Genomic DNA, 23,474 nt, shown 5'->3' with positions numbered 1-23,474 from the left:
AGTGATCAAACACCAATGTCATCCGCTGTTTTTCTATTCTCATGAAGATATCATATAGTTTTTGCTCTCTTTCGGCAGTTCCGTCTGTGTTTCTCTCGTGGCAGTTCCGTCTGCGTTCTCTTGTGGCAGTTCCATCTGCATTCTCTCGTAGCAGTTCCATCTGCGTTTCGTCTATGTTTCCTTGTGGCAATTACGTCTGCATTTCTTTGTGGCAGTTCCATCTGCGCTTCCTTCCGACAAGTGGCAGTTCCGTTTGCGCTTCCTTCCAACAAGCGGCAGTTCCGTCTGCGCTTTCCTTCCGACAAGCGGCAGTTCCGTCTGCGCTTCTTTGCAGCAGTTCCGTCTGCACCAGTTTTATCAGTTTATGCAGTTTTTTTTCTCCTTTTTTCCTTGTTTTAAATGAGTTTCAAACTCAAGTTGTCACTTGAGTTTTTGGGGATATTAGAATATAATTAGGATCAATTAGAATCAATTAGCATTATTTAGCATATCTGAATATTTATTATAGGAGATTACGTCTTTATTATTACGATTCTCTTAGTATTTATAAATACCCTTTTATATTATATCATTCCAAACAACTTGAATAGACAACTTAATGACACTTAATAATATACAAATCATTCCTCTAATTTAGTCTCTTGTTTTTAACACCTGTTTTATTAAATTTTGTTGATAAGGAACTCACACGAATCCTATTTTCTATTAAGAAATATATGATATAGGAAAGTGAGCCTAAAAAGAAATATAAAAAAAATTACATCGACCTTCTTTAGAAATATGTGTACCCATCCATTTAGACATAGAGTAGAATACACTGGATGAATTGTATCAAATTTCAGTTTTCAAATGTTGAACTTCAGAAATTCAAATGTGTTAGTTCTCTATCATCATTTTATCATTGCTTAATGAGCCAATTTTAGTATGATTTGTATTTCAAATTATTTAAGTTTCAAGTTAGTCATTTTAATACGGTGAAAACGCAATACAGTTGTTATTATATAGAGTTAATAGTTAAAAATTATTAGTTAATTTGATATGTTTAACTCATTTATTATCTAACAATTTTTTATTAATAACTTCACATGAAAACAATTACATGTGAGTCTTTAATATTATAATTTTTTATTTTTGCTATGTTGTAAAAGGTGAAATTAGAAATCTGATTTTAATATTATAAACTTTTAAATTTTTTATTTTGTAAAAGTGAAATTAGAAGATCTAATTTCAATTAATTTTTTTTTTTTAAAAAAAAAAACTTCAGGAAGACCGGAGACACCAATTTTTGCGGCCATGTTGTTGTGATGCACAAAGTGATGGATAATTGGACACATTCTTATCATTCACATATGGCTGCACAACATGTAAAAGAGAATAATTGCTAACCTTTTAATGATAAAAACGAGAGTTTAAGCAGTTTTTTTTGTTGGACTTGGGCCATGCCCAAGAACCCAAATCCGACATCCAAAACTACCCGACCCAGTTTCCAAAATGATGTTGCCTCAGTCACGAGCCCCCTGGCCGACGTTGCTGTGAATGAGACTGAGGGATGTATACGGTCCGGTCCAAAGATTCGGTTTGGGCTGGAAATGCTTTTGCAGATCTTGAACTGGTTCAGAAGTGTGAAGGTCACTGCTCTGCTCCTGCTCCTCTTCTCCTCGGCGCTGCTCCGCCTCTTCTTCCCCTGCTCCTTTTCTTCTCGGCGCTGGTGCTCTTTTGGTGAGGAAGGTCACAAGCCCTGCTCAGCCGCTCTTCTTCTCGGCGCTGGTTCTGGTAATGCTTCTGAACTTTTTTTTTTTTTTCTAAACTAGGATTAAGGGCTGAGCTTTGTTATTATAATCTATAATGCTAGATTTGTTCAGAACTTATTATTATAATTTCTAAGGTTGATTTGTTGTTCTAAACTTCTGATTATTGTTGATTTGTTCTTTGTTTGGTTCTGATCTGTTTTGATTTTAATTACATATAATGGTGATTTGTTCTGAATTTATTAAAATATGTTCTGATTATTGTTGTTTTGTTCTCCTTGTTTGTTTTTTATATATTCTGATTTTAATTGAAACATGTTCTGATTATTGTTGATTTGTTATTCTTATTTGGTTCTGATTTGTTTTGATTATTGTTGATTTGTTCTGATTTTAATTAAAATATGTCAATGCTTATGTTTTGAAAATCGAACGGAGACCGATCGGTTGAACCAGTTTAACCGCAAACTAGCAACACTAATGATCCAGTCAGGCATGTAAAACCAGTAATCAGAAAATCGGCAAAAAACCGTTGAACCGGACGAAAACCGGCCGGTCGGACCGAACCGGAACCCGGCCGGTTTACACAAAAAGGGATGCTCATTCGTTTCTTTCTCCCTTTCCCCTTTTCTTTCTTTCCGTCAGAGAAATCACTCAAACCCAACCACAAAACCCTTGCACTGTAATCCTGCACCACCGCCACGAGGAGTGGCATACTGCCGCCGTCCGTCGCACTCAAAGTTCGCCATCCGTCATCTAGCTTCCCTCGTGCTCCAAATCTTCAACCCCTGTTCGCTGTCACCGATCGCGGTTGCTTCCTCGAGCTCGGCGTCCGTCGTCTTTGTCTGCTCAGCCGCGCGTCCGTCGCCGTTTGTTTGCCGTTCACGCTCGCGTCTTCGTTCGCGTTCTTCGCCGTTCGCGTTCGCTCGGCGTTCACCGTTCGCGTTCGCTCGCTGTTCACCGTTCGAGTTCGCGTTCGTCTGGAAGCCACGTTGCTCTGCTTCAAACTCTGCGACCAACCCGTGCGCTCCACTCAGCCATCGGACTGCTCGCTTTTGTCCCCGCCGTGAGTTCCCTAAACCCGCCACCAGACAATACACTCAGACAACACCAATACTCTTCTTCAAACTCTGCAACTTCTGATTTCTATTACAGTAAGTAATTATTTGATTTGGTAGTGGTTTGGATTTTTTCATAAACAAATTAAAGTTACAATAGTTATGTTCTCTTCTCTATCACATTGAAATTAAGCTTTGAATTCTCTTATTTCGTTTTAATTTTACCGCACTCAACATGTTTGATGAAATGCTTTAACCATATTTCTAGTTGGTTTTATAATTTCTAGCTTTTAGAAACTTGGTAAGTTGATTGCATGTGAAATTAGAATAATTGGATCATAGTAATTAGGAAATTTTTGGCTGTACAAATAGCATCTTTGCAGAAAACATGTTAGCATGATGATTCCACTTGCATTAGTGTTCTTCTGGTAAATTTTTTAACTGTTATTGTGAACTTGTAAATTTGCTAATTGTTCTTGTGTTTTTCTGTTATTTTATTTTATTTTTTTTGTGATTTTCTGTTCTTGAATTTGTTAAGTTGATTTGCTAAATTGTTGGGCTGCTGTTGTTTTAATTTGTCAAATTGTTAGGTTGCTGCAACTTAATTTGTTGGATTTTCTATTTAGGTCTTGTTCTTGTTTATTTGCTAAATTGTTGTTGTGTATTTATTGTTTATTTGCTGGATATTGGTGATCATTGTCTTTGAGATTATTTACTATGCAGGTTTAGTGTCATCATTGTTTTGGAATGTTTTATAATGTACTAATGTTTGTTGCTGTTTTGTAATTGCTGGTTGCAGGTTTAGTGTGATTATTGGTTAATGTTTTGGTTTAGTGTTCTCTCTTTTCCAGATTTCCCTTCTCCCTGTATTTCTGCATGTTGCTGAATTGGTAATCAATAAATTTGCCTTTTTGCTGTAAATCGGGACTTTACTAGGATTTGTTAAATTTGTTGCTGTAACTTGCATTTGTTGCTGAATTTGTTGCTTCCCAGTCACAGAATCAGAACAGAATGCTCAGTCAGTGCTTGATTGATTGGCTTTGCTCACTGATTGTATTTGATGATAAATTTTAAATTGATAACTTTTAAATTTTAAATTTGCACTGCCCATGTTACTGATTCACTGTTCTTTCAGTGCTTTTTGTTGTTGTTAATCATTGTGATGAGCTTTGTTAAAATTTGCACTGCCTATATTACTGAGTGTTCCTTCAGTGCTTTTTGTTGTTGTTAATCATTGTGGTGAACTTTGTTAAAATTTGCACTGCCTATGTTACTGATTCACGGATTCATCCATCTCGTCATTATCATTGGCATGAACTCCGAACCAAAGCCCCAATTCTCTGGATAAAATTGTAATGAAAGCTTATTGGGACTTTTTCTTCTACTTAAGGTATGAATCAGAATGATGAGGCCAAGTTGTGAATACACAAGTGTCAACTGACTATAATATATATTGAATTTGTGACATTAGAAGGGTGTAATAATAACAATAATGGAGTCATGTTACTTGAATATTGAGGTTTAACATTTAAACTCTCAGCTTCTCAGCCCTGTTTGATTCTTCATCTCAGGCAATTGAATCGAATCAACCAGGCCTTCCTTTTCTTTTTCTTTTAGTTGATTCTTAATTTTTCTAATATATGTAGCTTTCTCAATCAAATGGATCAGATTATGTAGTTTTCTTGATTTGGGATATTTTCGGAGACGCATTAAAAGAGCTATTTTATTATTATTTTTGCTATAATAATATTCACATGTTCTGTATGCTTGTGATTGTTTCGGTGTTTACATTTTCTTTCCAAGTCACTTGCTGTGGTTGTTCTCTGAGTTAAGGCTTTGTGTGTGTGTGTGTGTGTGAGAATATGTGATAATGTTGAATGCTGTTGCATCTAATAGGAGTTCTTGGAGTACCCTCATCTTTGGTCCTTTATAATTTATTTATTATTTTATTCTAAAACGATTTTTCTGGTTGAACCACTGGTTGGACCGGTTGGACCAATAAACTAGTAAATCAGTAACTAAAGCAGTTTGATGACCGGTCTGATTTTCAGAACCTTGAATAATAATTATTGGTGATTTGTTGCTGAATACCATCTTCTTGGATTTTCTTTTTTACCAGCACTGTGTTCTAATGTTTGTGCATTGCTATTGATGAATTCAAGGGCAGCATGGGAGAATGAAGTTAGAGACAGAAAGTCTCAAAGATGTTAAATGCAATGATGGAAAAGAAAAAGAGAAGGTTCACTTTCTGTGCTGATAAATTGATTCGGCTGGTCTTGTAAGTTGACACAGTTACACAACTAATTCAGAGATACATGTACACATATTATAGATTCTTTGTTCCTTCCTCGTTCATCCTCAAGTTTGTTCACATAAAGGTTAGGAAAAGGTTGAGATGAGTGAGAGAAAGAAAGGCATAGAGAATTCAATAAGTTTTGGGATTGATATGACTAGCATTAGCATTTACATTTTGTGTCTCCTAGCATCTGGAATTGTGATTCATGGAGAGATTCAAGTTCAACTTTGGCTAGCAACTTCTTTGTAACCAATTATTAGTAAAAGCCCGGTTTTTACTCGGTATAATTGTGGCCCGAAAGTGTTTAGGTTTCATCGGGTTTAGGGCCGGGGTAGGGTCTATAAAATACGTCCGGTACATATTTAGGGCCGGGTTTGTGTTAGGGCAAACTCAGTTTCACCGGGCCCATGTACACCCCTCACTCCATCCCAAGGAGTCCCCGTTAGACCAAAAGCATTTGGATATCTTGAATTATTGCCCATGCTCTGCAGGGCCAACGAGCCCTGCCAAGGAAACCCAGGAACCCAGACCCCGATCCTGTGGATAGTGATGTTGAGAAACTGAAACTGAACTATGCCGAATCCAACCGGTTTGAATTGGTTCGGTTTGTTTTAACTGGTTCAAAAATTGAATCCAGTTTGTGGAAAATTGAACCAGCTAGACAAATAAATTTACACCCTTTTCTCCTAGGGTTTAGATCGCGCTTAACCTTCATATATCGAGTTTGGAATAGCCGCAGATCACTCTCTTGAAGCAAAGTGCTTAGTCCTTGGAATCCAAATGATCACAGTACAATGCTATTTCATATTCGTTTCGTGCTGCTAAATGTTGTTCTCGACTCATTTATATCTTCAGTTTTTTTTTTCTTTTATAATTTTATAATTTTTGTTCCTAATTTTTTGCAAGCTGGAAATTTTGGAGTCATCTTTACAGCGAGTTGGTTGTTCATTGATACCTTTCTCGTGTCTGAGGATGACGAAATTGTTTCAGATCCGTTGATGTTATTTTTCATTGGCCAAGGAATGATAATGGAATGTCACATTCCTTGTGCTTTTATTGCCAATGGTACATTTCACAGTTTCACTGTCTTTCCTGTAGTTTGTTCAATTCATTGCTTTTTGATACAATCCATTTTTTACTCTTGGATGCTGAGTTATGTTATTTGTATGCACTTTTTGTCTCATACAGCAAGCTGATGCACATTTTTCACTATCAGATGAGGTGGGAGATTTATTTGATATTGTTTCTATACCCAATCTAAGTGCAAAAGAATGTGGATATGCTTGATATGTGTGACATTAAGTGGTGCAAAGCATTTCTATGAAGTTCTTAATTTCCAATGCAGTAGTGATTTGGCTGAGAGAAAAAAGTCAAAGACTCATTTTAAACACATGATATTGCTATTTACATGTGAGCATTAATATACCCTTGTGGTTGTATTCATTGGCCATTGAGGGGTTCTTTATAATAATAATGCTCAAATTGAAGTTCTTTTGGAATTAGTCAGGCTTCTTGTGCTGTTATGAATGTGCTTGGAGTTTGGAATACATTCCCACATCTCATTTGTCAGTCTCTTTTGATGGACAAGTTTTTGTTTTTGTTTTTAAACAGATGATATTGCTATTTACATGTGAGCATTAATATACCCTTGTGGTTGTATTCATTGTGCATTGAGGGGTTCTTTATAATAATAATGCTCAAATTGAAGTTCTTTTGGAATTAGTCAGGCTTCTTGTGCTGTTATGAATGTGCTTGGAGTTTGGAATACATTCCCACATCTCATTTGTCAGTCTCTTTTGATGAACAAGTTTTTTTTTTTTTTTTTTATTTTATTTTTTTAAATTAGCAAGCCATATATTTCAAGACTTAAGAAACACTGATATGTTAGCTCTCTAGCATAAGTGCACGAGCCAATTTTTGTATGAATTGAATTGGTGTCTTGGAATTTGCTAAAGTGCTTAGGGAGATTGGTTGATTTTTATATGGATGTCAATAGGCTTCAGCATACATGTTTCATGTGAAGTTTGGATTTTCCTGTTGTTTTATGATGCTAGATGAAGATATAATGGCATAATGCTTATTCCACCTATGTTCACCAAAATGGAAATTATATTACACATTTTTGTCACATATATAACAGTTTTTTGAAAGCTGATTGTTGTTGGATTGTTTGACAATCTGCAACATGGTTATCAAGCTTGAGAGTTAACATATATTTGTTGAGCTACTGCAGACTTGAATTGTGGACTCAGTCCTTATGCCGGATAGAATATACATTGACAAAAGCATTTGTAAATAAACATAATTATAGTACATAAAATTTTCATGATTTAACATTTTAACTTTATAATGAAGAGAACAGAAGACATAACTTACTAGCATCTTAATTGCTGCCTACCAAAATAAAATATCTTAAATTTTAAGCTCCTATGGATGCCTTCTTCAAAACTGAACAGAATACAACTGAAAAACATTAAAACATATAAAAGTCTAATAATCCCGATACATGTTGAACAAAATTAACCAGTACATTCCTAAAGAAAAACTATAGGTAAAATAGACTCCCAAACTTGTGTATAATTGAGTTTGATATAAAGACAATTTGTACACAAATTGATTTGCATTTTTGCTTTTTTTTTTTTATTTTTTTTTTTATTGTAGGAAAGCACATATCTTTTCTCTCCCCTTTCCACGCAACAATTAAGAGTTCATATAAGAATTTACTCCCCAAAGGTAGGAAAGTTTGACAACTCCAACCATTGTAATTTTCAAAGTGAGTCTGCACTTCAAGTAGAGTTAAGCGTTTGTGGGAATTTAAACTATGTACCCACAGAGCATGTTATGCATGTTGTGCTCTGTTCTTTGGAAAATGTATGTCATCTTGTCAAACTACATAAGTGAATCCTTTTACCACAATAAGTCATCCTTTATGTTCTGAATCATTTTTCAACTTAATTTGAACCTTTTTCTTTGTCAACACTTGATTTAGGCTTGTAAGTTACTGTTCTTGATATCAAGGCTGAGGGTTTCTTATCCTTCATGCTCTTTATCCTTTTGTTTGTGTTTATAATTTTATTTATTTATTTATTGCAGTTCTGTTCAAGGTCTTGATTGGAAAAGTTGAACAGAAAATAAACCTACTGCTTCTTCAGTGTTGATGTGGCCAAAGACATACAATTCTTTTGTAGAGGATTGTGTCTCATCTTAATTCAATTAGCTGGTGCTGTAGTAACTCCAAAGATCTTAAGTGAAACTTTTTGGTGGTTTACTTACGTGTACAGGTAAGGTCTTTTTCCATGTGAGCTCTTCTCTGTGTGTATGCGCACCCCTTTTATTATATCCAGTAAATGTCTGATACAACTTTTAAGCACTCGTTAAACAATCAGAATTTTAATGATTTATTTTAGAAAATGCAAATGGTGGTGTGCTTTGACTGAACAAACACTGCCTATATTTCATAGTTAACTAGCCTTGAATAGATATCCCAGTAATTTTGCCCCAAAAAAATGATGATTATTAGCATGATTATTGCCTTTTCTTTTGGGGTGAAAAAGAAGGAACATTAGTATGTCTTCTCAATTGGCCAAGTTGTCATCTATGAACTATGATGCAGGAGCTGAAAACAAATGGCATATGTGATTCATTGATCATTTAGTTAGTGATTCTCTAATCTTTCACCTGTTTCAAATTTGTGGTGTTACTCAGTATCTCCATGAAGACTTGGAGGCAATTTATTGGACTGTGTATATATTTGTTGGTGTGGAGTTCATTTATATCATCTCCTGTAAGCTATCTCATATCCTCTTAGTTAATTTGTCTCTTACTCTCTTCACTCTCCAATAGTATTTATTTTCCTATCAAAATAAAAATACATTACATGTTTGTTTAGTGCAATTTAGAATTTTAGATCATACCTATACAGATTTGTCAGTTGTGCTTGGTCTATTACCTTCTTGGTTTTGTACTTTTGTACCCTTTAAAGTGAGAATCTTGTAAATCAAGGAATGGGATCTACACTCAATGCAATATATTTATACAAATGGAAACAATTTTTTTTAATTTTTTCAGTGTAAGATTTCTCATTTTGGAGAATTCTAGTCCAAGTCACTTCTGATAGACAAAAGCAATAATCGAATTTTATGATTATTATCTTTGATACACACAAGAAAGAATTCAATGCAATCATGCTCGTGCTCATATGGACACCCACATCATGCCCTTGTTTTCTTTTAATTTTGGCAAATTGTGTTTTGCAATTCTAGATTGTGGATTCTGCAAATTCAAACTTCAACAGTGGAAATGACAGAACCTTTCATCCCATCAAGAAATTTGTGATGCAATCTTATTTTGACAGGCACATAGAATTACATGATTCAGTTTTTGATAATTTTATGTCTCAAGAAGACAATGTTGGTTTGTGTCAAGTGCTTCCAAAAAACCATGATTTTGTGCCAAGATTGTCAGTTCTGAAGCGAGAGCTTATTGGCGAAGGTTCTCATCGTCATGTGTCTACATTACTAAAATTTCAAGCTCGGCGATCAGAGTCTTCGTCCCAACTTCTAAGCTCCTCGTGTGACTTCATAATTATTGAAAGACTACCTACCGGTGTTTTTGCTGATCCATTTGAACTACAGCGACTTGTTCAGCGTGGTGGTATGTACTTTACATGCTTCAGAATAAAAAGGAAAAGAAATTCATAGTTTCAAGACTATCACTTTTTTTAAAAAAACCCTAATTTTTAGACACAAAAAAAAGGACTATCATTTTTTCATGCCAATAAACTTTTTTCTTTCCTTGCAGTCTTCAATGATGTTGATGTCTTTGGTGATACAAATCTGGAACTTCCTTCCTTCTTGTCTAATCGTTCTGCTGTTGAAATACATTTGGTTGTTGACCCAAATAAATTTCTAGAGCCAACTGATATCAAGATTGAGCTTCCATTGCATGCGCGATATCAAGTAAGAGGCTATTAAGTTCAATTACCCTTCTTTTTTAGTTCCATTTTCAATTAGCTCTGTGTAGTTATATATTTTTTAATCTAATGTTTAAAAAATAAAAGCTTATAGTCTTGCATTTGCTATGATATAAAGATGGGAAACTCATTGTCTTCTATTTGCGGTAAGACTCTACTGTTATCGGTTCTAGTAGTGTCGAGTGGCAATGGCATCCTTTCTTGTTTTGAAAGTTCTGGAAGCACCAATAAAATTTCAAAATATTTATTGTCCTCGTGGAATTTAACCCCATCTGAAAATGAGAAATGCTATTGAGTCAGAAAATATTTGTGGAAACCTTCAATAGAAATCATGAGTTATTGGATGAAATGAGGTGACAGTATCTACTTAGTCATTAATAATCAAATATCATATCTATTCATCAGGATAATTTAATTTTACTAGTAGTCTTAAAACTTCTAACATCTTCGTAGTTGTAACATGGAAAAGAACAAAAATTAGTTTTCTTTGAATATTAGACTATTCTTGTGTTGCCTAATTTTCTTTCGTTCCTTCTCCTTCTATTGCAGCCTCTAAATGAAAGTGGCTACTCCACAGTTGAACTTGGTATGCCTGATATTCTGGTGCGCTGCAGCACAAAGGAAAGGTCAGAAAATCAAAATTATTTCTTCAAATTGACCAACAATGATGCTGATGTTATGTATGAAGCTGATGTTCTTTGGAGAATTCCTTCTGGGAAAAAGGCACATTCTAACCTAGTCTTTGTCATTACATTTAGTGCAGCCTTGTTATCAACTCTTGTAATTGTTCTCTCGTCATTAGAATATTCTAAGAGCAGAGTGAGAAAAGATTCCAAGCAATCTTAGAAGTTCTTCCGCCAAGAATTCTGGGTATTGACTATAGTGTCTTGTCCCTTCTTTTATGGGTATTGACAAAGTTTAGGTGGCTTTAATATTGGTCAGTCAACCAAGGTCAGAGTATATGTCTGTGCTTATGAAAAGAGTGTTCATAGCAATGGAAAGGACTCGAATCCACATTCTTTTGAGATATGTTCTGAACATTGACTTCTTTGCTGACTCTCCTTGACAGTATATCTCGTCTATAATAACCCCCCAGGCATGATTTGGGTGAAAATTGCTATTACTACCCTTACAATGGCTAGGATGGATTTCTCTCTGTCTCTTCATCCGTGTTAATTCTTTGGGAATTCTTCGGCGAAGAGTGAAGATTCTAACTAAATTTGTAGACGATTTTTTTCTATTATAAAATGAGTAATCTTCACTCTTCATTGAAAGGTACAATAATGAATTGTCTATGGCCTGTCTTCTTATGCTACTGGTTCCAAACAAGGCCTAAAACTTCAACTTACAGCAATATTCTAATGGATGAACCGAATCTTATTAGGTTAGTAGTGGTGGGTCCTGTAATATGACAATCACAAAACTAGAGGTCACATTGCATCAAGAAGGTGTGCAAGTTCATGTATAATAATCCCATGAAGTCTCAAATGTTGTTACCAAATAGATTTTGATATAGTTTAGGCACCTTGACCTGTTGCATTATCAAAAAGTCAATTTCAATCTCTCTGGATCTCAAATCAATTTCTGATTCTGATCAATTTTGGGGGGTCAAAGTCTAATAATAGGTACTCTATTAGTTACTTCTAGATCCACATCAAAGAAGCAAACTCTAATACGAAGTCTAACAAATTAAAAAGGCTGAATTGAAATATCGATTGTCAATTAGCTGTTGAATTAAATTGGACTCAAGTCAGCTTAGAGTGTCACCCGTCTAAAATGTCTTAAAATGCACCACGTGAAACTCATGTATGATAATGAAGAATTAAGATAATAGAATGATTCACTGTTACGGAGTAGGTACTTCAGAAGCAAAATAATAGTGCATTATTTTCCATATTTCATGAAAGTAGCAGACCTAGGGTCTTTTCTTCTTTGACCTCTTAGGTTGAGGGAGAATCAAGATTGGTTTCAATAAAATAATTATATTAGTCGTTTGTAGTTATTATTAGGAAATTAGTTATCTATTATAAGAAGTTATATATATGCTCTCAATTATGACTCTCTCATGCATAATTTAAACTGTCACTTTCTATTAGGTCACACTATTATCTGAGCTTTTTGGGTATTAATCTCATTTTCAGCCTATATCTAATTATCGCCTTATGCCTTATACAAACATTTCACCCCCTATCACATCATTTATTATGATTCTATGAATTTGTTGAAACAAATTTCATTCTAAGATTTTGCAGAATTTTACTGTTGTACATCTTTTGGAGAAAATGTTTTAAATAAAAGAAGGAAAATCCTAAGTGCTTTCTTTTAAAAAATGCCTTTGAAATCTTCAATAGCAAAGCCAAACTAGCTTGGTCTATTTATGTATTGAAAAAATATAAATTATAAGAAAAAGAATACTCAAATCTTTTCCGATTCTTGAAGCACGTTGTTATTTTACCAAAAAAAAAAAGTGTATAGAATTTCATATAATCTAAATTTTACGAGAGGAAGAATAAACAAAAGTACATATGAATTTTCACGCGGTAAACTAATGTATATTTCAATATTTTAATCAGTTATGTGTACACACTGATATCAATCTCTTTTAATCATTTTTACTCTTTTGTCGTCTGAGTAACTTTTCTGGTAATAGTGACTATCAGATAGCATGTTATTTGTCATGGTGGCTTTGTACAATGCGTGACTTGGATTTAATAAATAAAAATAAATACGAGGTTAAACGTTAAAATGAGATTTTTTAAAATCTTCTTCGCGTTAGTTCATATTGGAGATTTGTAAATCCTAACGTATCAAAATGTCAGAATATCAATGAAGAAAGAACATATCCTAAACTGGTGTAAGTGCTTGTGGTGGCTCCTCTTTTGCTCTAAAGAATAGAAAGAAGAAGTTCGACTACAACAACGGCAAGTGTTTGCATGGACTTGATGCAGTGGTGTTTGAGTCTGCGACAGAATGAAACCTAGGGAGATTGTTTCTTCATTGTCTGTTATGATGATTTCTTGTTCTGTTTATGATGATAAATACTATGCATCTTATGTGAAATGTTCTCGAATCTATGAATACTGAAGGTTGAATTGAAGTGTAATTATTTTATTTTGGCTAATGAAGTTGTTGATGCTAAAAAAAATTGGAAAATTTAGGAGAATAGTAAAAAAAGTAAATGGAAGTATTTAGAAGAAAGCAAATGGAAGGATGAAGAAGAGATGAAGAAGATGTTGCAAATAATTTATGGAATTAATCAAGAATTGAGGAATATTATAAAATGGGACTACACAATGGATGGAGCCACCATGACAAATAACATGCCACTTGATTGTCACTACTATCTGAAACATTACTTAGGTGATAGAAAGGTAAAATTACTTAGGTGATAGAAAGGTAAAAATGACTGACGGAACTTGATAGTGGTATTTATACTTGACTCATTAAAATAGAGTGTATACTAGTTCACAATGTGAAAATTTATGTGTATTTTTGTCCATTCTTCTTTTCACAAGAACTTAATATTCTGTGCAAAGCATTTAGACAGCGAGGACAACACAGCGTTATAATACTAATCTAACACACAAAAAACAATGCATAAATAAATTGGAATTAATACAACCAATAATTTAAAGAGCGTTATATTCGCTTTTATTATTATTATTATTATTATTATTATTATTATTATAATAGGCGAAAGAACCTAAGATTGAGAAGTTTAAAAGTGGTAAAGGATACAATTTTTTTAAGAGAAAAGCTCTACATCCATGTAAAAGTTACATGGATGCTATCCATGTAAAAGTTACATGGATGCTATCCATGTAACTTTCACTCCACGCCCCCACACCTTGTTTGTTTTACACGCGCCATTTATAATTTATATAAATTTTTTATTTTGTTTTATCAACGTTTCTCAACGTAAACCTTCTCATACAACATAAACCTCTTTCATGTTCTTCTTCTTCAACTTAATTAAATTTGTTGTTCTCCTCTTTCGCGCTTTTCTTCTCTGCATTATGGATCTGGATTGATTCAATGCAATTATCTTCGTCGTTCATCTTCTTCTTCGTTTTCTTCTTCGATCTGCACTTTTGAATTGAAACAATGAATGAATCAACTTCAAATCAGTTGAATGAGTGTGATTTTGATGATTCTTCTCAAACGCATCAATTTGATGAGGTTTGGATTATTGAATTCTGAATCGAATTTAATGGAATGAAATTTCTAATTTTATTTGAAGTGAATTGAATGGACTGAGGTGTACATTTGAATTTAATTGAATTGAATTGATAATATGTAACTGTGAGTAATTGTGAGTGTCAGTAATTGTGAGTAACTCTAAGTAAATGTGAGTAACTTTTCGGTTCGGTCCACAGAAAGGAGTCTAACAAAAATTAGACCAATATGTTCTGTTTTCTTCCCTAAACACTATATAATTGTTTCACCGTAATTAAGATTTCGGTTCACCATAACTAAGATTTTGGTTCACCATGAGTACTGTGTTCGGTTCATTCTGCACTATTCAAAACTCTTCTTCCTCACCTTCTACTGCTTCTTCACCAGACCGCAGAAAGGAGTCTAACAAAAATTAGACCAATATGTTCTGTTTTTTTTCCTAAGCACTATATAATTGTTTCACCGTAATTAAGATTTCGGTTCACCATAACTAAGATTTCGATTCACCATGAGTATTGTGTTCGGTTCACCATGAGTACTATGTTCGGTTCATTCTGCACTATTCAAAACTCTTCTTCCTCACCTTCTACTGCTTCTTCACCAGAGAGAGAAGGAGGAAAAGACAAAAAAAATACAGCAGCAACAACAACAAAAGAATAACGATAGGGTTTCAGGGTTTAGGGTTTTAGGGTTTAGGGTTTATGGGTTCAGGGTTCAATGTACAGGGGTTCAGTTGTTTCAAACTTTTGGTTTGTCCTGTGTATTAATTTCGGTTCACCGTGTTCATAGTTGAGGGTTTAGGGTTTAGGGTTTAGGGTTCAGGGTTCAGGGTTTTAGGGGTTTAGGGTTTAGGATTTAGGATTTAGCATTTAGGGTTCAGAGTTCAGTGTTCAGGATTTGGGTTCAGGGTTTAGGATTTAGGGTTTAGGTTTTAGGGTGTAGGATTTAGGGTTTAGGTTTTAGAGTTTTAGGGATTTAGGGTTTAGGGGTTCAGGGTTCAGTGTTCATGGTTCTAGTTTTAGTGTTTAGGGTTTAGGGTTTAGGGTTTAGGGTTCAGTGTGTAGGGGTTCATAATTTTTTGGTAAACAGGAGAGCGATTTGGATTACTCTTCTGAAACGAATCAAACTAACAAAGTTTGGATTATTCAATTTTGAATCAAATTGAATGGAATGCAATTGCTAATTTGAATTGAATTAAATGGGGGGAGGTGTACTGAATTGAATTGAATTGAATTGATAATATGTAAATTATAGGCAGAGTTATTTGAATTTGATTTTATATAATGGATTATATTTCGTTCACTCAATACTATACAATTGTATTATTTTCGCTTCACCATGAGTACTGTGTTTGGTTCATTCTACACTATTCAAAACTCTTCTTTCTCACTTTCTACTGCTTCTTCACCAGAGAGAGAAGGAGGAAAAGAAAAAAAAAATACAGCAGCAACAACAACAAAAGAATGACGATAAAGAGAAAACACGTGAAAAAGAAGGAACGCGAAAAAAGGAGGAGAAGGAGAAACGCGAAGAAGAAGGCAAAGAAAAAGAAGACGCTCCGTGCGTAAACGAGTGTGAGAAGAAGAAGAAGAAGCGTAATGAGCGGGCGCGTGTTTTCACTTTCATTAATGCGCGTGACTCTATTCGGAATTGGGCCAACTTAGTTACATGATTACATGGATGTGTAGCGTGCTTTTTTTAAGAATTCTTTTCAAGATTTGAACCTTTATAAATGTCTCTCGAAAATTTTAAGAATTCTTTTCAAGATTTGAACCTTTATAAATGTCTCTCGAAAAAAATAAATTTCTGAGAAGTTCTATTCACAGGAATTTTCTCACATTTATAAATATCGTTTTTTCCTTAGTGGTACTTTTGTAGATCCAAGCAATCTTCCCAGCCTGTTGAAAGCAAGCACGCCTTAACAATAATCATAATAAGTAATAATAATGAGTAGTTTGGAATGGTTAACTAATTTGAGTTTTCGGCTATATAGCCAATGGAAAGAACATATGAAAATGATGGTCCATGTCATGGAAGGCCAAATTCTTTGGTTCTGGACACCTTATGTATAATATTTTTTAATTTTATTATTTTTAATAGTGGCTTATTGGAAACCAAACCTAGTGATCACTTTTGCTATGCACACTACTTAGACCATATATGGAATTGACATATTCAAGTCCTTATGCGAAGCTAATTTTAATATTTCTTGGATAAAATGCCACACACCCCAACAAAAAGTGAAATAAATAAATAAATAAAGTGATGGTGATGTTACTCATACATATGCATATAACATGCATTAAGGATTCATATAGAAGGACAAATATGACACTTGGTGTCCTAGGAAAGCTGGGTATAGCAAAATCTTATCAAGTTTGACATTACATTATTAAAAGTCATATTTGATTATTTAAAAACACTTTATACTCGATGCTTAGAGTTCTAGAGTAGGATTTTAGGTGTACTAATTAAGAACGATAAAATTATTTAAAACAAGTTCAAAACAAGATGTGAATCACTTTTAATTTTTAAACCCTTCTTTTTAGCCATTTTTTTTTTTAAAAGGAGTGGGGTTTGAAATTCTATTAGGTAGCGTTTGGTGGAGAGACAGAAACTGAAAGATTGAGACTGAGAAACAGAAACTAAGAGACAGAGATAGAAATAAATCTCAGTATTCTGTTTGGTGCAAAGTGGGAGACATAAATTAAAATAAAAATAAAATTTTAATTTAATTTGTACAAAAGGTAAAATTAGAATTAATTAATTGAAATGAGAGTATTTTAAGTATAAAATATTATTAAAGTTTCAATCTCTATCTCTAAAAATTTCAGTCCCCTATGTCCTTACTTTTTGGAGGTACTGAAATACTAAAATTTTAGGGACTGGACAGAAATTTTAGTAGCAGTCTTTAAGCCAACAAACATAATACTGAGTATCAATCTCTCAATCTCTGTCCCAGTACCTCAAAACAAACACTACCTTATGCGATTGTTCTAAATTAGAACAACTTCATAATGAAAATTGACAATATGCTAAAAATTGTTTGAAAAATTAATGATATTAAACTTTATAACTTCACTAAAGTTCTCGTTTTAGTTAAAAATCAGAACGAAATACATTGTAAATTAAAGTACTTTACCACATTTTTTTTATTAATCCAAATATCTTCATTATTTATGCGATCATCAAAAGTTAACTAAAATATATAGCATTCCAATTTCCTTCTCAACATCACTGAAAACCTAACCATTCTTTTATTTTAGGTAAATGAAAACTTAACAATTTGATTCATGTATGTATGCATGATTTTGTTGCAAAAATTACAAATATAAATTAACAGCTAGTGTTTCATGAGAAGTAAAGTTGTATAAGCAGGAAGATGCCAACAGGGAAAAGAGAAAGAAGATTCATCCAAGATTTGGTAGCAGCACGTGTGGAAGACAATTTGACGGCGTGTCCCTCAAAATCTTAATATACTAATTATATATTCATTTTCAACCACAAAATATCATTAATAATAATTTTGCTTTTGGAGCACCGAGCTAGCAGCACTAAGAAATGCAACAGCAACTAGCACAACAGGAAAATAAATAAATAAATAAATAATAAGAAGATTTTAACAAGAAGTTTGTCGCCATGAATATGTTTGGTTCTGAAAATAGAATAAAATATTAAAAATAAAAAAATATAAATAATAAATATACAAAAATTAATATTTTTATATTTTATTTAGTAATAAATTAAAATAAATTATAAAAATTAAATTAAATTTATTTTTTATTTAAAAAATTTAAAAATAATAATAATAAATATAATTATAAAAAATTAACAAAAATAATAAAAAAATAAAAAATAAATTATATTTTTTATTAATATTTTTAGACATAATATGTTTGACTATATTTTATCCGTCAAACACAATTTTATTAGTATTTCATACCTATAAATAAGCACCACGTATAGGTTGTTATGTTGTGTGCAATTTGTGTTTTCTTGATTTTTTTTATTCTAAAAGTTTAATTTCTGTGTAAGTATAAAAAAATAATTTTACACTATTTTTTAATTATATATAATAATATATTAATAAAAACATTTAAATCAATGAGTGTCAAATATTTTCGTTAAAATAATAATAATGCGTAATCAAATATTTGTATACAATGAAAGATTTTTTTTTTTTTTTTAAGTTTTGGGATGGGAGTGGATATATAGTGGCCACAGAGCACACAGGCAGGTAGTAACCAGTAACCACAAAGCACGCTTCCTGCTTCTTAGTTGCCACAAAAGTCATCAATAGTGTGTCAAAATCGAAAATGAATTTCTCTCACCATTTATTTATTGATTTTTATTTCTTAAAATAGTACACGTTTATTTAACTAGTATTCTAAGGACAATATTAGTTAAACGAAAAATAACTAACTTTAGTCGATGGAATTATTAGTTTATTCGTCTGTTTAAGTAATGTTACATTTTAGATATTATCTTGTATATATAGTAATTTATGGACTAACAAAATTTTTTTTAATTGAGTTTATATTGCAGCAAATTAGTCTTTTAATTATAGGTTTTAAACTTGAATTTTAAAATTAAAAAATGATAAAAAGACTTCTATTTGTCTTTTTTTATGCTATTTAATTTCTGTAGTTGAGTCGATTATTCGGATAATAAAATTCAAATGATGATAATTTTGCCTAAATAAAATAAAAAAAGTGTATTACATTTTTGATAGAGTAAATCAGTAAAAGTTTAAAATATTGAAAAAAAAAATATTTAATCAACTAGCAAAACCCTAGCTAATCATCATGCATATTCTTTAAGCCATCGAAGGCACTATATCTTATCATCATGCATGCATACTCTATAAGGCTGTGTTTGTTTACAAAGTAGACAGGATACCGAGACAGGGACACTAAGACACAAAATTGTGTTTGACAGAGGAGACATGGGCAGAGACAATGTGTCCAGAGACACTGAATTAGTGTATTTTGTGTCCATCCTGACAGGAAGGACATAGAGACACTAACAAGGGACACAACTTATTTTTTATTTTTTCTTTCATTATTCTTGTTAATTTTTCATTGTTATATTTTTCATTTCAAATTTTTTGAATAAAAAAATGAGAATAAATTAAATTTTCATAATTTGTTATAGTTTATCACCAAACAGAATACAAGAACACAAAATTTTATGTTTTTGTCCATCAGTGTCTTGTCCTGTCATGTTCTCAGTGTCTTGTCCTGTCCTATTCTTAGAAGCAGACGCAGCCTAAATTCTTCGAATATCTTTTTGATCTCTTGTTTTCTAGTTTAATTTTCTCTCTTTAATTATTTGTTAGGAGAAATAATATTGATGGATCACTAATTCAACTTGCTCAATAGTAAATATGTATATATACAATCGGTGAATCTTACTTTGTCACATCAAAATTAATATGTCAACTCAATTATTTCCTTGCTATAATTAGTTTATTTATTTTTCTTCGAAATTTTCAACATATTGAAATTTTTGTCTAAATAGATTAATTAATACGATTTAAGTCATTTGGACTTTGAAATTGTTGGAAGAATTATTTCCTCACGAGGAAGAATAATCTATACTGGTGTAAGTGCAAGTTAAAGAGTCAAACAATTGAAAATTACATCACATATATTATGTAAATTGACATTTTAAGTTTGGATATCCTCTACTTTTCCATTCTATATGAACAATGATAAAATATATGGTGATAATCTACAAGAAAGCGATATATAATGCACGTACCAAACGCACTTAGCTTGTGCCACTAAAATAAAATTCTTCACAAGAAGTATATAAATTTTGCATCATAATCTTTGGAATTCGTATAAATTAGGGTTAAATAAGATTTTGGTTTTTAAGGTATAGACTGAAAATTTATTTCGTTCTTAATTTTTTTTTGTATACAAAATCGTCCCTAAGATCCAATTGATTTTAAAATCGTCCTTTGGACAATTATACCCTCACCTCACCCTATCACCATCTCACTTACCTGTCCCTCTCGATTCTGCTCTGCTTCTCGGCTTCTCCTCTCCTTCGCCCCTTCCCTTCTTTCTTTCTCTCTTTTTCAAAGAATCACAAAGAAAACAAAGACAAACAACAAATTTCAACTTCAACTTCAACATCTCCAGCAACCAATTCATTGGCCACTTCCATTGAAACTGCGTACTCTCCAACAATGGGAGTTTCAAAACAGAACCCGCAAACAAGGAAACAGCGAATAACAATAGAAGTTTTAAATCAACAAGCAGAAATAAAGCAAAAATAAACAACAAAATTTGCATTTCAAAGAACAACAAAATCAACAAAGCAATAAGCAGAAATGAAAAAAATTTACAGTTCACAGCATTAACAAGAAGTAGAAAATAGAAGCAACATTAGAAGCAGAAAAAATACAAGCAGAAACAGAATTGAAAATAGAAGCAGAAGCATAATTGAAAACAGAAATAACAACACAAACATAAGCAGAATCTGAAGCATAAAAAACAGAAGCAAAAAAAATAGAAATAGAAGAATAATGGATTAACAAAATAAAAAACAGAATCATAATTGGAAATAATGTGATTAACAATGGATTAACATAATCAGAATTGGAAACAATAGATTAACAAAATTAGAATTAATGTGATTAACAATGTAAATCAGAAATAAAAGCAGAATTGGAACCCTAAGCAGCGGCGCGGAGCAGTCACCATCGATGAGAGAGCGGAGCGAGAAAGGGCAAAGAGGAAGAACAGATCGGAGAAGGAGAAGGGGGGCTGCTGTGCCATCGCTGAGCTTCTAACGCCGTTGCCAAACTGCCGCCGTTGAATTCACCAAGAAGGACGATGAAGACAACGAATTCGGAAGAAAGCCATCACCGAGCTTCTAACGCCGTTGAGTTCAGCAAAAAGAAGAACGACGAAGACAATGAATTCGGGAGAGAGCAACCGAGGGAGAAGACCACATCAGAGTGGGAGCTGCCCCTTCTTCTTCTTCTTCTCCCCCCCCCCCCGGTTCTTCTTCCCATCTGCGTTCTTTCTTTGTCCTTTTTTCTTTTTTTTTTTCTTTTTCATTTTATAATTTTTAGTTAAGGGTAATTTGAGAATAAAATTTAAAATTTTGGTAAAAAGACAATTTTAAAACCAAGTTAAATCTTATGGCCAATTTTATTTACAAAAAAAGGTTAGGGACAAAAAATTTTTTTGGCCTATACCTTAAGGACCAAAATCGTACTTAACCATACAAATTGAGTAATTCAATTATATATATATATAACATAATCTATTATTAACAAATTTAGCAGCACTACAATAAAAATCACTTTTAATAGCGATAATATAATAATTACTAAATGTTTTATTTTATTTATATTTTTGTGTCAATTATATATTTGTTGTTATTATTATATGTTATAATGACAATTATATATTTTTTACTACTAATAAAAAGATCTTTGTCAACAATTATATAATTATTACTAAAATTTTTTAACAATAAAATATAAGACAATTAATATTTAATTGTCGATAAATAGGGCAAAAAACTAGAATAAGCTAAGGGAAGTTGCAAATTACCTAAATAAGCCAAAGTGAAATTCGTTTCAGCAATGAGCCAAACACTATTTTAATGCAATTCGAACCAGGGTGGTTCGAACTACAATCCTTAATAAATCGAACCAGGGTGGTTCGAATTAGGGTGAGAGAAACGTTGAACGTAATTCGAACCAGGGTGGTTCGAACTCAGAATCAATATAATTCGAACTGGGGTAGTTCGAATTATGCATTCGAAATGAACCCATGTAATTCGAACCACCCTGGTTCGAATTACCCTTGAAGTGGCTCCTTAGTAATTCGAACCAACCTGGTTCGAATTACTCGTGATTTGGGTATATAAGGAGTTCGAATCAGCCTCATTCGAACCATTCTTCCTTTGCCCTACCCCACCAAATTCCAGAGAAAACGACCCAGATTCTCTCCAACGAAGACCTGAACGGAATACTCTGCTGATGGGGGACGATCCGGCACGGTTATATCGCTTGGACGGAGTTGCTCATATAGCCGGGGTCATCAACGAGGAGGTTAGTACAGAATTAACTTCGTGCTAGCGCTATATGTGATTTAGTGGTTTTGCATGCGGGTTAGATGGTGGTTTATGTAGGAGATTTAGGTTAGTGGTTTATGTTAGTGGTTTATGTTTGTGGTTTATGTTAGTGGTTTATGTTAGTGGTTTATGTTAGTGGTTTAAGTTAGTGGTTTATGTTTGTGGTTTATGTTAGTGGTTTATGTTAGTGGTTTTATGTCAGTGGTTCTACTTAAGCTGTTCTATGTTAGCGGTTTAGTTGTGCGGTCTATTGGTTTGTTTTGCATGTGGTTCTTGTTGATGTATTTTGATGCGGTTTTACTTAGTATAATGTTTTGTTGATGATTTATCGTGTTGATGGTTTTTGGCGTTGTTTATTAAGCTGGTTCTAACATTGCCGTGCATTTCATGCGCAGCCTCAGCGATGCATCAGGAGCATGCGCCGGCAGCAGGGCATGCGACTGGATGACAGATACGTTCCGTACTTGCAGATGGCCGGTCTATACCATCTTGCAAGGCTGAACGATAGATGGTTCCGGTTAGACGAGGCCCTTGTCAGTGCATTCGTCGAGCGATGACGTCCAGAGACGCACACGTTTCATATGCCCTTCGGAGAGTGCACGATCACACTCCAGGACGTGGCATACCAGTTGGGTTTGCCAGTGGACGGGCGTTACGTTAGCGGCTGCCTATCAGAGTTCCATATATACATCCAGGGTGGGCGTCCAGCCTGGGAGTGGTTCCAAGAGTTGCTTGGAGTGATACCTCCTCCTAGCCAGGTTCAGAAGTACGCAGTGAACGAACTGCAGCTGGTTTCAGGAGACTTTTGGTGAGTGCCCCGAGGGAGCCGATGACGAGACTGTGCGCCGATATGCCCGTGCGTACATCATGATGTTGTTGGGCACGCAGCTGTTTGCGGACAAGTCCGGCAACCGCATTCACATCAGATGGCTTCCGTTTGTAGCTAGGCTGGAGGATATGGGGACCTACAGCTGGGGTTCTGCAGCACTGGCATGGTTGTACCGGTGCATGTGCCGAGTGGCGAACAGGAATGTTATCAAGCTAGCGGGCCCACTTCAGTTACTTCAGTCATGGATTTTCTGGCGATTTCCTCGGTTTAGGCCTGCAGGGTGCAGGGTTTGAGACGT

General features: G+C 33.7%; 1 protein-coding gene across 15 annotated transcripts; it reads left to right on the top strand.

Moving 5' to 3' along the window:
- Positions 1-1,538: 1,538 nt before the first annotated feature.
- Positions 1,539-11,098, top strand: LOC107605477 (uncharacterized). Of its 15 annotated transcripts, none has more exons than XM_088490235.1 (9): positions 1,539-1,773; positions 4,971-5,081; positions 6,006-6,164; positions 7,761-7,832; positions 8,193-8,380; positions 8,805-8,883; positions 9,362-9,752; positions 9,900-10,057; positions 10,621-11,098. In XM_088490235.1, exons 6-9 carry the CDS (start codon positions 8,812-8,814, stop codon positions 10,915-10,917), a joined length of 918 nt encoding a protein of 305 aa, XP_088346361.1. In that variant the 5' UTR covers positions 1,539-1,773; positions 4,971-5,081; positions 6,006-6,164; positions 7,761-7,832; positions 8,193-8,380; positions 8,805-8,811; the 3' UTR covers positions 10,918-11,098. The 15 variants fall into 15 exon arrangements, with proteins under 15 accessions (XP_088346361.1, XP_088346358.1, XP_088346363.1 ...); XM_088490232.1 differs by having other exon boundaries at positions 4,966-5,081; XM_088490233.1 differs by lacking the exon at positions 1,539-1,773 and adding an exon at positions 2,255-2,899.
- The last annotated feature ends 12,376 nt before the right edge of the window (positions 11,099-23,474 follow it).

Source organism: Arachis ipaensis, chromosome B6 (assembly GCF_059453495.1).
Source record: "Arachis ipaensis isolate K30076 ecotype BB chromosome B6, ASM5945349v1, whole genome shotgun sequence".
NCBI classification, from domain to species: Eukaryota; Viridiplantae; Streptophyta; class Magnoliopsida; order Fabales; family Fabaceae; genus Arachis; species Arachis ipaensis.
Note: the sequence above shows the minus strand (reverse complement) of the source record. Positions and strands in the feature narration are given on the sequence as shown.